The 15,660-nt window shown below is 41.3% G+C and overlaps 1 protein-coding gene across 1 annotated transcript in view; it reads right to left on the bottom strand.

The window, feature by feature from the left end:
• Positions 1–5: 5 nt before the first annotated feature.
• sppl3 (signal peptide peptidase 3) overlaps positions 6–15,660 on the bottom strand; it is a 167,748-nt gene continuing 152,093 nt past the window's right edge. The window contains exons 8-11 of the mRNA XM_068005665.1: positions 13,193–13,356; positions 7,725–7,912; positions 6,794–6,903; positions 6–1,684 (exon numbers count right to left, since the gene is read on the bottom strand). Coding sequence (XP_067861766.1) covers positions 1,613–1,684; positions 6,794–6,903; positions 7,725–7,912; positions 13,193–13,356 — 534 coding nt within the window. The 3' untranslated portion in view covers positions 6–1,612. The remainder of the gene's footprint in view (positions 1,685–6,793; positions 6,904–7,724; positions 7,913–13,192; positions 13,357–15,660) is intronic.

Below are 15,660 nucleotides of genomic sequence, written 5' to 3' on the forward strand. Positions count from 1 at the left end.
ACAGATGCACTTAAACTTTTGGTTTTATTTACAAAGGAGTCTTGACTGCTCATGTTATATAGAGATGAAAGGTATTGTTCATTTCCAGGGCCAGAAATACACTACTGGTGTACAGAGGATTGTACAGTATGCATTCAGTCCACCTGACTGCTTTCAGCAAAGCCATAATCTATAAATTGGCTTCAGCAACCTGTCTAGTCTACGACACGAAAACATTACACTCAGTGGATTTCAGGAAAAGAAAACACTTCCTTCTTTAAAAATGACAACCTCACACTGTGTGTGTATGTTTAGGAGAACGGGCAGAGGGTGGGGGGGGGAGGGGGCGGTACAGGTGGGCATGGAGGAAGAACTTGAAGCACTGTTTGAATGAACTCATTTTGGTTCCAGGCCCTGCACTGTGTTATGCAATCTCTGGGTCTGAAGACTACAGTTGCCGTCTTGTTCACCCAATGATGATGGTAAATTCTACAGGCACGCACATTGTTGGGTGGTGGGGGTTGACCTGTGCCATTGTATATTAAAGTGCTGCTACGACAGCTGCAGAAGTCAATGCCTATCAGAAAAAGTTCTGTGAACCTAATACAAACCCAAGGTACAAAACAGATACTGCTTGTAAACTTGGACCAGATTACGCTTATCAACAGGTAGATAGAGCTAACAACGCACATTTAAACAAATGTATACAAAAAAAGAAATATTTACAAGGATACACCACTACAATCAAGAGGGTTCAAATAACGAGTACTGCTATGATACATGCATTAGCTAAATTAACCAAACCAAAAAAAAATTATAATAAAAGGGGAAAACCATAAAAAAGTTAATTTTTTTTGCTACACCAATCATAATTGTGCAAGATCAACTGGGGTCATTAACACAGGTACAAGTGCAAACTACAATTACATTTCTAAACTCACATATTATGGTAAAGGAGCATCTTGGAAAAGGGGACAGTGGGTCTTATACCGAAGCAATATTTAATGCTATACATGCTAAAATTTACAACAGGCCACTTAAGTACACAACATGATTCATCTTGGCGTCTTTACCTTTCTGGATCATTGCAACAAAACATCAGGTGTAAAGTTAATTACAGCACAGATTTTACTGCACACCCAACTCACGTCTGTGGGAAAAAAATATAAGAAGTCACCTCACAGAACAGCAATAATTACTGAATTCAAAGATATGTCGCTGCCTTGTCTTCTTCTTTAGGCTAAAGTTCAAGACAATCTAAATAGTTGCTGACTTGGTGCTGGTCCCTTTAAACAGGCTTTTTCAAAGTTGCGTCTTCTATATGGCAGCTCTATGTACAAGATTAGGTTTGACATCTTGTCATTTTAAAAAGGTGGGTTTCTTTGTTTTTTTAAAATTTTGTAATATACATGGTAGGGCGTGAGAGTCTGTTGCTAATCCAAAGACTGCAGATGGGTTGGATTAATTGTACAGGGTCTGCATTCCATAAAAGGAAAAAAAAACATTTCCTCCACAACCTTTTTTGTTAACACTTTAAGCACCAATCATGTTTGATGAGAAGAATGAAACCACATGACACAATCTTCTGGTGCCCAGCATATATTACTCCCGCTCTCGGCTGCACTTCGTCCCATCATACTTCCAGGAATCTGGAACTGCTTGCCTTGGAGTGGAACGGTTCTGACCACATACGCCGTAGATCACCCTGAGGAAAAAAGCACAGAACATGGCACAGGCGGTCAGAAACTACCCGAACAAAGCAAAACAACATTCTCTTCCTCCTCTTCCCCCCACCTACCCCCCCCCTCACCACCCCTCCTCCCATAGGGGAGCTTTGTTTCTGCCTTTCCTCTTGAGGGGAACTAAAAATTGCTTAGCAGGCACTTTAATAGTTGGACATTACTGCATCTTGTATTGCCTTTATATCACAGAAGTACTTCAAGAACGGACCTGTGAAACAGGCTGAGAATCTGCACTATTTGTATTGTGGGGTGCATTTCACGGCACAAGAACAGAAAAACAAACGCACACTTGCAGATGTTGTAAGCTGCTTTTCTGCTACAACAATGCAGCCAAACGGAACTCCCTGTGCACTGCATAATGTGAATAATCTCACTGCAGTAACTTACAGCATCTTAGAGCCCCGAAAATGTGAGTCTATGATTCTGCCATCAGGTTAAGGCCAGTAAAGTAAATGCAAGGAACTTGTCTCACACATTTGCTCTCTGGGCTCTGCACTAACAGCAAAGCACAGCATGCCGACAGCAACAGCACATGACACAGAATGTAAAGATGAAAGAGTACTGCATAGAGTCCACTTTCCCAAAACAGGATCCAAGAACCTGATATTGGATCTGCCTTTCAAACCTATGCTGATGACACCCAGCTCTTCCTCTCCACCATTTCTCTCAGCCCCATGATCACCTTTGTGCTGTCAAGATTATCTATCTTGCATTAACTAAACATTGGGAATACCAAAGTTATTGTTTTCAATCCCACCATAAACTCTGTTTCCATGCCATTGATTCTATCTCCTTCCCTCTTCCAGAGCACTCTACCAGGCTGAACCAGGCCAGACAAAACCTACACATCCCAAATGACCCAGGCTTGAAACCGATACATCAACAAGACTATTTACATTCACCTCCAGCATCCCTAGCCCACCCCCACCAAAACCATTATACACATTTTTGTCACCTCTAGACTTATTTTATTCAGTGTCCTCTCATCCTTCACCCTCCAAAAATGGCAATTCACCCAAACTTCTGCTACTTGTATCCTGTCCGGCACGAAGTACTGCTCACCCATCACCCCCATCCTCACTGACCTACACTAGCTCCCTCTCCCCCAAACACATTGAATTAAAAATTCTGGTTCTCGTCATAAAATTCCTCCATGGCCTTGCCCCAGCCCACCTCTAACCTGCTCCAGCCTTGCGCCCATTAGTCCTCAGATTCTGGTCTTCTGTGCATTCACCCCTCCCCCCACCCTTGTCCATCACTGATACATGGCATTCAGCCCTCTCAATCTCACCTCTAGATTTCCTCCACCTCTCTTTGCCTATAAGGACCTTCTTAAAGAAAGAACTTGCAATGATATAGCACCTTTCATGTCCTCAGAAGCATCCCAAAGCGCTTCGCAGCCAATGAAGTATATTTGAAGTGTAGTCAATTTGTGCACAGCAAACAGCAATGGGATAAATGACCAGATAATCTGATTTCAGTGGTCTTGGTTGCAGGATTATTGTTGGCCAGGACACCAAGAGAACTCTTCGAATAGTGCCATGGGGTTTTTACGTCCACCTGAGACAGAGGACAGGGCCTCGGTTTAACATCTCATCCGAAAAGACAGCATCTCCAACACTGCAGCACTCCATTAGCTCTGTAGATTATGTATTCAAGTCTACGGAGTAGATTTTCCACAGAATGGAACAAACTTCGTTCTGCATCTGCCAATGCTGAATTGACCGGAGATGACTTGATCTCACTGGGACTCAAGATAGAAAAGTCATTTTAATTCCATGCACTGATGTCCCTTACTGAATAGATATAAAAATTCACCACAAATATAAATTCTAACAAGAACTTCTGTGAATATGTTCGCTGTTGGTTGCTGGCTCTCAGGGCCTGTTGGATTTCTTTGTACTTGAAGCAGGTTTCCTATGCTTGTCCCACTGCAAGGAACACTTTGATGCCGAGCTAGGTAATTTAATGTTAGGAATTGAATTACAATAAATGAGCTCGTATCAGTAGTTTAACAATTAAGGCAAGACAGGAGACATTCCAACTTCAAAGTGATGAAAATGCTTTGTAGGACAGAAGCAGGATAGACAAGGTGGTAATTACTTCCATTAATAACTGATGGAATTAAACTTGCATCACCAGGCCCCTGCAATCAATCCGAGGTAAACAAAAGGAGGAATTAACTGTAAAGTGACTTGCTGTTTTTTTAAACTGCTAGCTGACTGAGCAACAAATTGCATTTCTATAGAGCCTTTAACATAGTAAAACGCCCACAGCCTTTCACAGGAGCGTAATCAAACAAAATTTGACACTAAGCCACATAAGGAAATATTAGTACAGGTGATCAAAAGCTTGGTCAAAAGGTAGGTTTTAAGGATTGTCCTTAAAAGAGGAGAGAGAGATGGAGAGGTTTAAGGAGGGAATTCCAGAGCTTAGGTAGCTGAAGGCATGGCCGCCAATGGTGGTGCGATGAAAATCAGGGATGCGCAAGAGGCCAGAATTGGAGGAGTGCAGAAGCAGTCCAGATCAACTCCAATCCGGCCAACAAAGCAGTTTTGCTACTGCTGGTTTGAATGCACAGACATCCCCAGCCATCAGCGAAGCTACTGGTGCCAGCAAATTGTTACTGATTGCAACGTTTAAACTTTTCACTATTGCATTAAAATAGATCCAACTTCTATCCACAATGCCCAACTGTGGAAGCCACTGCATTAGCAAGCACGTATGTCCAGAGCTCCTTTGTTGTTGGGTAGAGTACAATACAGGGCTGGCATATTCCTAGTCTGCCAACTGCACATTGGACTCTGCAGGTACTAGTCCAAGACCACTACCTGTAATGTAACAGTGCGCTTATAGTATTTATCTATTAATGAAGGAGCTATATTAATCAATAGCAAGATTTGTTTTGAAACTGTAATCTACTTCTTCAAAAAGGACAACAGGATGCAGATTTTTAATGAGCCAAAAATGTGTCAGAGAGCATAACTACAAAGCACAAGCAATCCACATGAAATGTCAGCTTATCCATTGTGTTCAGGAAGGAAAAGGAGCTTAATCCCTCTGGCGGAAAATGTATCATTAAAAGTAAGCACTCGCCCTCACTGCACAGCAGAACATAGTTTATGAAACATGCCAAACATTTCGAAGCAAACTAGGATAGTTTTTCCTCTGACATGTCAGAAGGGCAAGCTGCCTGCATTGTCTTCTTTTCCTGGTGCAGTGGATTGCAGCTACTCCCACACAACTCCGAGGGCAATAAAATGAAAGTGCATACAATGCCTCTAATCACCCGCAACTTCCCCTTCCATATACTGAAAAGTACTCTAAAATTTATAAATGAAAATACATTACACATCAGAGCACCACGTTAATGTGAACCTAAATAAGACACTGCTCTAAACAAATGATCTACAGCAACAGACATCTATGGAAAGTTATATGACGCAGCTGTACGGCATAAATGGCATCAGCCTATTCTGAATACACAGCCAAAGTCTTCTTTCCCAGAATTCAAGTCTTACTTTCCTCCTCCCCAAATCTAGGTGAAAAATTATGATAACCAATTCCAGTGGAGTTCCAGTTTAGGTTTCCTCCCCAACGCTTCTTTGCATGTAAATAACTCGCCAACAGTTTCTATAAGTATACCGCATTGTTTATGAACCCAAACCTGCATCTTTATTCTCTGTCGTGTTTGTGTTAACACAGTATATGCCTAACAATTAATCTTGATCATGTTAAATGACTTACTGGAGAATACATTCTACTGGTACCTCAAAGGGGAGAATATCACACTGCTCGACTACTTTGTACAAGCTAAAAGACTACTGAATTTATTTACAAGTACAATGGTATATAGAAGCAAAAGATACATAGTGTGCTCCTTAATGAGAGAACTGGAAATGGTCCACAAGGGGTTAATATAATCCTTCTCACAAAGCAGTTTCTTTACAGCCTCTTCGAATGTAACCGATCCTTGGGACAAATCAGCTGGTCAATCCAGACTTCTTGTGATGAAATACTGTGCGTAGGTTACTTAAGTACTGCCAGAGACTAGATGTCCTTGCCAGAACTAAAGACCATTGAGGAATCTTCCTGTCTTACATTGTTTAATGTAAGGAATCTTACAACACCGGGTTATAGTCCAACTGTTGGACTATAACCTGGCGTTGTAAGATTCCTTACATTTGTCCACCCCAGTCCATCACCGGCATCTCCACATCATATATTGTTTAATCACTTTGAAGAAAGTGCAGTAAAATCATTTGTAATCAAAGCAAAATACATGATGCTGACTACATGGACTGTCAATGAGCAGGTAAACACATGTGGTCTGGGACTCGAGAACGCAATGAAGCCCTCTACTGTATATAATCCAATCTGTACCTAAAATAATGTCGGCTTTATCTTAACTCGTTTACTGATTAACAATCCAGCCTGGTCCCTGCAGAGTCTTTCTTGTGCCCTATCTTAAACCCTAGCTATTTGAAATTATACAAATTCAAAGACAGAAGTTCCTAATTTGTCACAGGCTATTCCTTTCTTCACCCAATTACCTAATTAGTTAGTTCCATAAAATGAAGAGTAGGGATAGAGAGACAACATTACATATAAAACCAGTGTTGGTAGCTATAAAGGGTTGCAATCACTGTGATCCAAAAATCAGCATGAATTGGTAATAAGGGGGCTTTACTCTATTATGATGCAGTCCTGCTCAAACAGTTAAGACTAAACATTTTGTGAAAAAAAATGTCACCTTTTCCCCAATGACTGATGTTATTTTGATAAAAGTTGGATTACACAGCGGTTAGATCAAGCCATGAGAATTTACATCTAGCTGCAAAAATAAAACGCTCAGGTGCATAAAAATCACATGTAAATGAGTAGCAGACAGGAACTGACAAACAAGCATAGCAATGCCAGATTAAGTTGAATCGGGATCGACTGAAAAAAACTGGGGTGGCAGAGGGGAGAAGTAACAGGCAGGAAATAACATGCAGCTCCAATGAAAAAGCCTGAAAATATGGGCATTTTCAACAGGCCGAAGGTTTAATTGGTTTTGATACTCTACTCACCTTTAAATAAGCCATGGTAAGCAGTGGTAGCAGTGTAAATGGAACAAGGTACAGAAGTGCAGGCTGGGCAGCCCGGTGAATTCTTGATGCTACAGTGGCCGTCAGAAGACCTAAATTAAAATGTCAGAAAAAGGACGTGTTCTAAAATAGGCAAGATTACCATGTAAGATTTTTAAAAAGATACATTGTATATTAGAGTACCTTATTAATGAGGAAGGAAGGAAGAGAAATTGCACTTAGATAGCACCTTGCACATTTTCAGGACGTTGCAAAGCAAGGCACAATGAATGACTTTTGAAGTGTCGTCATTGTTACATAGACAAATGCAACAGCCAATTTGCATGCTGCAAAATTCTACAGACAACAATGGGATAAATGATCAGTTAATCTGTTTCAGTGGTGTTGGTTGAGGGATGAATATTGATCAGGAGAACTCCCTCCTCTTTGAAGAGTGCCATGAGATCTTTCAGATCCACCTCAACAGTCAGACAGGTTTAATATTTCTCACTCTTGACAACGCAGCACTTCTTCAGCAATGCATTAAAGTATCAGCCTAGATATCTGCTAAAGTCTTGGAGTGAGGCTTGAACCCATGACCCAGTGACTCAGAGGCATCTATGCCAACTAGACATTAAACCTAAATAAAAGACTCCTCTAAGTAGGTGATCCAGAGCAGTAGGAGAGAAAGTCTATAGTGACCCGAGCCTTAAGTGTCAGAGAGAAGCAGAGCAAAGTCAATGTTAGTTGTCTGGTTTAAAAAAAACTTTACAATATCTAGTTAGATATTAACAGTTTAATATATAAATTAACAGCGTGAGTGTGAGCATCACAAAACCCTCACATTACTCCCTTGATAAACTGCTCTTTTGCTACTGAGAAACAATGCTTTTTTAAAAAAATGTATTATTTTCATTGAATTATTTCCACTTACCTACAAAGTAACCAATCAAGGTGCAGTGGAAGTATGACACCTTTTGCATACGGCCAGGTACGTTGGGCGGGATAGCCTCGCTGTTAGTCTGTTTCTTATAGTTGTCATATCGAAGCACAAAGCACAACAGAAGCCCTGGCATGACGATGTCTCCGATTCCTAGCATAGAAAAGTGGGTGCCTGTGGAACTGTACAAAACAAAAGGGCAAAGGTTGTTCAATGACGTGCAATTCTTCATTCATAAGCTCATTCTGCTATATTTTAACCTAGTTTGGTGATTATGAAGCTTAAGACCAAGTATAATTTTTTAAAATTTGGTTCCAAGAATTATACATGTAACCAACTAATGTTGGATATAACCACAGAGGTTTAAAAATTGATTTAAATTTAATTCAATTCATTTTAGCAACAAGATACTGAAAACCTGTCAAATGTTCAAACAATATTGTCCTGTATTTCTGAATGGGTTAAACCAGATTTGTGCACGTACACAAGGCAGCAAAAAATGTTGGGTCCAAGTTAACAAGTGATACTTTAAACATACGTAATTGTTCAGTTAGGTTTGATATTAGTAGATGCCTATATGCCCCAGGCATCCAGATGATGTAGATTGGCAGGCACTAGAGATTTTTGAGGCAAATTCCTGTGATGGAAGCAGCACTCCGCCATGCAAAATTGCTGTATTACATCTTTCATAGAAAATTTTGGATAGACCAAAGTATTGTGAATTTGGGGAAAAAAATTACTTCAGCTAGATTAATTCTTAAAAGAGTTCCTTAAGCTGTGTGGGGGAAGACAGACAATATGTGAATACTATCTGATGATAGCTATTAGTTTCAAGGGGAGGCAGAAGACTTTGTTGGTGGAACTGTCTGACAGAAACTAATCAGATCAGGTTTGTTCAGCTAATACCCCCGCTTTTTCGAAATTATAATGTTTGCAACTGCGAGAGAAGGTAGGACTTGTTATCTGTGATTGCTGCGACCATAAGACTCATGCTAGTTAAAATTCCAATAGGCTTTGGCCAGGTAAACAATTAGCTAAGGGGCTGCTGTTCACATCTTGCCCTCTTGAGTGGTGGAAATAATTAAAATTCTGATCACCAGACTGTTGAGAAGTGGTCTGTTTTTCCTTCTGCTTCCAATTCCAAGAAAGCCGCCATTGAACACAAGAACATAAGAAATAGCAGCAGGAATAGGCCATCCGGCCCCTCGAGCCTGCTCCGCCATTCAACAAGATCATGGCTGATCTTCTACCTCAACGCCATTTTCCTGCACTATCCCCATATCCTTTGATGCCTTTAATATCTAGAAATCTATTGATCTCTGTTTTGAATGTATATTACCCCCAATTCCATGTGCTCTAACTTTGTTCACCAACCTCCTGTGTGGGACCTTATCGAAAGCTTTCTGAAAATCCAAATACACCACATCCACTGGCTCCCCCTTATCTATTCTACTAGTTACATCCTCAAAGAACTCCAATAGGTTTGTCAAACATAATTTCCCTTTCATAAATCCATGATGACTCTGCCAAATCTTATTATTATTTTCTAAGTGTCCTGTTATCACATCCTTTATAATAGATTCTAGCATTTTCCCTACTACTGATGTCAGGCTAACAGGTCTGTAAGTTCCCTGTTTTCTCTCTCCTTCCTTTCTTAAATAGTGGGGTTATATTTGCTACCCTCCAATCTGCAGGAACCGTTCCAGAATCTATAGAATTTTGGAAGATGACAACCAATGCATCCACTATCTCTATAGCCACCTCTTTCAAAACCCTGGGATGTAGATCATCAGGTCCTTGGGATTTATCGACTTTCAGTCCCATTAATTTCTCTAGTACTATTTTTTTGACTAATACTAATTTCCTTCAGTTCCTCGCCAGATCCTTGGTTCTCTAATATTTCTGGGAGGTTTTTGTGTCTTCTTCCATGAAAACAGACACAAAGTATTTGTTTAATTTCTCTGCCAATTCCTCATTCCCCATTATAAATTCTCCCGTCTGTCTGCAAGGGACCCACATTTGCCTTCGCCAGTCTTTTCCTTTTTACATACCTACAGAAGCTTTTACAGTCCATTTTTATGTTTCTCGCTAGTTTACTCTGATATTCTATTTTCCCTTTCTTTATCAATTTCTTGGTCCTCTTTTGCTGAATTCTAAAATGCTCCCAATCCTCGGGCTTACCGCTTTTTCTGGCAACTTTATATGCCTCTTTGATTTAATACTATCTTTTAATTTCTCTTGTTAGCCACTGTTGGACCACTTTTCCTGTTGGGTTTTTGTGCCTTAAAGGAATATATACTTGTTGCAAATTATGTATTAATTCTTTAAATGCTAGCCATTGCCTGTCCACCATCACACCTTCAAATGTAGTTCCCCAATCAACCATAACGAACTTGCACCTCATACCTTCGTAGTTTCCTTTGTTTAGATTTAAGACCCTAGTTTCGGATTGAACTACATCACTTTCAAACTTAATGAAGAATTCTATCATATTATGGTCACTCTTCCCTAAGGGCTCCTTTACAACAAGATTATTAATTAACCCTGTCTCATTGCACAATACCAGATCTAAAATAGCCTGTTCCATAGTCGGTTCCTCAACATACTGATCTAGAAAACCATCTCGTATACATTCCAGGAATTCGTCCTCCACAGTATTAGTGCTAATTTGATTTGCCCCATTTATATGTAGATTAAAGTCTCCCATGATGACTGCATTACCCTTGTTATGTGCACTTCTGATTTCCTGCTTTATACCATACCCTACATTACCACTACTGTTTGGTGGCCCATAAACAACTCCCACCAATGTTTTCTGCCCTTTGCTGTTTCTTAGCTCCATCCAAACTGATTCTACATCTTGATCATCTGAGCCAAGATCCTTTCTCACTATTGTACTGATTTCATCCTTTATGAACAGCGCAATCCCACCTCCTTTTCCTTTTTGCCTGTCCTTCCTAAATGTCAAATATCCTTGAATATTCAGTTCCCAGCCTTGGTCACCCTGCAGCCACGTCTCTGTAATGGCTATTAGATCATACCCATTTACTTCTATTTGTGCTGTCAATTCATCTACCTTGTTGCGAATGCCGCGTGCATTCAGATAAAGTGCCTTTAATTTTGCCTTTTTAACATTTTTTCCTATTTTGACCTTATTTGCTGTTGGCCTTTGTTTCCGCTGCCTTCCAATTTCACTTACTACTTTTCTGCCTTCCACTTCCAGCTTTGTTACTCTCCCTTCTGAATCTCCTCTCAGGTTCTCATCCCCCTGCCAACTTAGTTTAAACCCCCCCCCCAACAGTGCTAGCAAACATCCCCGCAAGGATATTGGTCCCAGTCCTGTTGAGGTGCAACCCGTCCAAGCTTGTACAGGTCCCATCTCCTCCAGAACCGGTCCCAATGCCCCAGGAATCTAAAGCCCTCCCTCCTGCACCATCTCTCCAGCCACGCATTCATCTGCTCTATCCTCCTATTTCTATAATCACTAACGTCTGGCACTGGGAGTATTCCGGAGATTACTACCTTTGAGGTCCTGCTTGTTAATCTCTTTCCTAACTCCTTAAACTCTGCCTGCAGGACCTCATCCCTCTTTCTACCTATGTCGTTGGTACCAATATGCACCACGACCACTGGCTGTTTACCCTCCCTCCAGAATGTTCTGCAGCTGCTCAATGACATCCATGACCCTGGCACCAGGGAGGCAACATACCATCCTGGAATCACGTTTGCGGCCACAGAAACGCCTATCTGCTCCCCAACCATGGAATCCCCTATCACTATTGCTCTCCTGACCTTTCTCCTCCATCCCCCTGTACAGCTGAGCCACCCATAGTGATGTGGACTTGGCTCTGGTTGCATTCCCCAGAGGAACCCTCTCCCCCACCAGTATTCAGAACTGAATACTGAAAGGTTGGAGAGTGAGATGCCCTCAGGGGACTCCTGCACTACCTGCCTGGTCCTCCTTGTCTGTCTGGCGGTCACCCAGTCCCTCTCTGCCTGCACTTTCTTAAGCTGTGGGGTGACCACTTCCTGAAACGTGCTATCCACGTAGCTCTCAACCTCACGGATGCACTGCAGAGATGCCAGCAGAAATCCAGAGCTCGAGCTCCTCCAGCTGACGACACTTCCTGCACCTGTGGTTGTCCAGGACATGGGCAGCATCCTGGAGTTCCCACATGGCACAGGCCGTGCATTCTCGTATGCCTGTTCTCAAATATTCAGTTCCCCATTTGTCAGCTTCCACATTGTGACAGTGGGAGGGGCTCCATGAATCTGCAGCACCCACATTACATTCAAAGGCTCAGTTAAAAGATTCTTAACAGGACACTATGATTCAGACGATTATTTTTGGAATATTGGATAAAAACAATATTGTACATCTAGTTATTTCCTGTATCCTTTTGCTTCAGTGCAATTATAATTCTAGTAAATAAATCCATCTATTAATTTTAGCCTGAATGCTATAGCTCACTTTTGGTGTAGACTGGAAGGTGTGGGGAAAAAACAATTGGGTCTCCACTGCTTAACAACTGGGTAAAAGGACAACTGTTCGTTCTGTGGCATGCTATCCTATTTTCATGAAAAAGTCTACCAAAGTCTTCTTGAATGATGACAAGGCAGCCTTACCTCCATGAGTCTCTTGCTCACTCCCAAAAGAAATAGTTATTTGATCAGTAGAAATCTGATTAAGGATGACCACCAGAAGGGCTCAGGATGAGGCAAACTGAAGAAATACATGTGAAGAAAGGTGGGTCTCATTCTCATACAGGAGATGGTCAGCCTCTTTGAGACTGCCACTGACTTAACAACTGAAAATGCAGTTGCTGATGAGACTGAATTGAACAATTTACATTCCAGTACTCGAAGAGAAAAGATGTTGCGTTGCGAATGCACAGTGAGAGCCCAGAAAGCTCCTGCAAGATGTGCCCAGATGCTCACTTTGTGGCCGGATCAATACAACAGCGAAAGATCCTTGTAGTCATGTTTAGATCTGAGTCTTCAAGAGCGAAGATGACAAAGCTCATATTGAACTAAGCCTCCCAGCTGCCAGCAAACAGATAATATTTATTCATTTAAGTTATAGCAAAGAACTGCCTGATCACAACTGGATGGTAGTACTAAAGCATAAAAGAGCATCTTCTGTGTATGTTGCTTGTGAAGTGACGGCCACTACTCTATTCCATTCAGGCCCAATCTATACTGCCATAAGATCAGGCAAACAACCCCATCATAGCTCGCTCCCATTTGTGTGACTTCCAATGCTCTTACAGAAAATAAACCCTTCAAGTCTATCCCTAGTGGCAAAATGACCTTGTTTCTCACCATCAATGGCAGCCCGGATGAGAATCCAGACTTCCTAAAAATGTGCAGCTGAGCACTTCAAAAGTAATAATCCAGATCACCATCATGTGACTGCAGCCATTTGCCCTTAGCTCTGCAATATGCTATGCCACAGCTCTTACCTCGGAAACACCAACTTCCCAGGCAGAGATAAGCGAGGAACATCCCGTCCAACATTAGGTCCCAAGTGAAGTTTCCTTGACAGCACGTCTAAAGGATTGTCAGCAGGTTGAGTGGCCACCTTCACCATCACATTGCTGTTAAAGATGTAAGCGGAGAAGAATACCTGAAAGGCAGAGGGAACGAAGGGAGAAAAAAATTGCTTATTCAATTAACTCCAATAATTTCCACATTACAGTACAAATTGCCTTTGTGTTCAGAAGTAAATTTTTTTTCAGTTGACTGGTTTATCACCAAATGATAATCTGAAAAATTAACATTTCTTCTTTGTTGGTTAGAACAGTGTTGACCCAGTTGATTGTTTGAACAGTTAATAAGTACATGTTACCGTAGTTTTTCAGATCGACAATATGTGACTTCAGTTCCAGCTTCAAATAGAAAGTACTCCCCCACACCCCCCTGCCTCCCTCTCCTAGTCAAATGTTCAAACAGTTCAACAGTTCATTAATCACAAACACTGTGTGAAGTCTGAACTTGCTGTTCTGGAGGACTAATCATTATTAAACTATTTAAATGAGGCATTCTGTAATGGAGGACACAACAGGAGAGCGCTAATGAGCCATTATGTCATTCAGTTGATGTTGAATAAGGAAGGAAAACTACAGGCAAACTGACAGGCTGCTTAGTCAACCAGTTGAGTCAATCTGTCAACTGACACCATCACAGACTCAGATGACGGAAGGGAAACGGACGATTTAAACTTAACTGCTGAATATATGGGCAGACTACCCAAGAGGCAGTGGAGGACAATATTGGTGAATTCAAGGAGGAACAGGATAGATATTTGGCAGTGAGTGATTGACGAGTACGAGATATGGAATAGTGTGTATAATTTTTTGATCACTGGGGCTGGCCAGATAGACTACAATGGTATCTTCCAGATCGGTATCTAGTCCAATGTATTTTAAGAATTGCAACAAAATGCAGTTAAAATTGCAAGAAAAAAGGTTATTTTATCAGCAGTGACTTCTTCAAACTTTTTTTTTTAAAACTGAAGGGGCACAACAGGTGTAAATAAATTTGTATTTTAGGCAATGTAAGTACTGCATATATAATGCAGAGAAGCAGAACTTCATTACTAAAAGATGCCGTTTGGCATCAAACCCGCTGCAGTCTCAGGAGACCCCAGATGGTGAATTTATTGCAGTCGTGTTTAGTTGACGCAGACTACGACATATGCATAACAATGTCATTATTCAGGGAAGGATTTAAATCGAGAAAGAAGGTTATGATATCAAAGGACATTTTGTTCAAACACATGATGATGGCTTAGTGAGTTTAAACACAAGATGATGCACTGTGTGTTGTACAGATCCGCAGGGACCAGAAGGTCCCAAGTTGGATGCCTAGTCTGTGCTGATGTAGAATTGGTTTCAGACCCGCTGGGCCGGGGGGACGGAGAGACAAATCAGGATTCCCGCTCAATGCACAATGTAGATATCAGGTGAGGACAGGATTTAATGCTGGACTGTGGTGCCCTCCATTGTTGAACAACCTGCTGACACTTACTGTCGAGGCTCACACATGAAAAATGATCACATAGGTTTGGTATCGGAGGGCTTCTGGTACCTTTGGAACCAGACCCCAGCAAGCGTCAGTCCCTTGAGATATGGAGACACAAAGGAACAAACATAGACTGACAAAATGGTTACAGCTATCACTAATCCTCTGAATAGATTTAGCTGTACAGGATACTTTTGAAGATGACATACTGTACCTTGAGACCTTGCACCAAAATAGTTTACAATGGGCTTTTTCAAAGCCATCATTAAGTTGTTGGCCAATAGAAGCTCTGCCAATGACTCATCAGCTAAATTAACCGCATGGTATGGTATTAAGCTACACTGAACCAAAAAGGCCATTGGTTTGATCTGTGCTGTGTTAACCCTGGGGGAGTCCTCAAGGTTTAAGGTTGCTATTAACCCTGCTGGAAGTCTGATTATGGACATCAGGTGAGAACAGGATCAAAGCTCGATTGTAGCGGCTCTCGAGATGGATTGGCCTATCGGCACTCACCATGAAGGATCATGCACAATGAATGGTCACTTGGTTGATGTACCAGAGGACCACTGCTACCCATGGAATCGTGCCCCAACTCGAGCCACCATCTTCAGGAGAGACAGAGTAGGGGAGTGAATCAGGGAAAAACAAATCCTTTAAAAAAAATTGCTAACTGAAGCATCCCAAGCTTAACACTTATATACTGTATCAATGGCATCTCTAATTAATTAGTAAGATGCATTATCAGATCACTGCACATTTTCATTGTATGTTGATGATGAATTTAAATTAACTTAATTTTAATGCGTCTTCTCCATGCAAACACACAAAGATAAAAAGTTGAGTGACTATGTTTACAATTATGCAGTCAATAATAAAGCTGTAAAGAGCAATGCTGTTACATCAGTGA

The sequence above is a fragment of the Heptranchias perlo genome, chromosome 25, assembly GCF_035084215.1.
Source record: "Heptranchias perlo isolate sHepPer1 chromosome 25, sHepPer1.hap1, whole genome shotgun sequence".
Taxonomy (NCBI): domain Eukaryota; kingdom Metazoa; phylum Chordata; class Chondrichthyes; order Hexanchiformes; family Hexanchidae; genus Heptranchias; species Heptranchias perlo.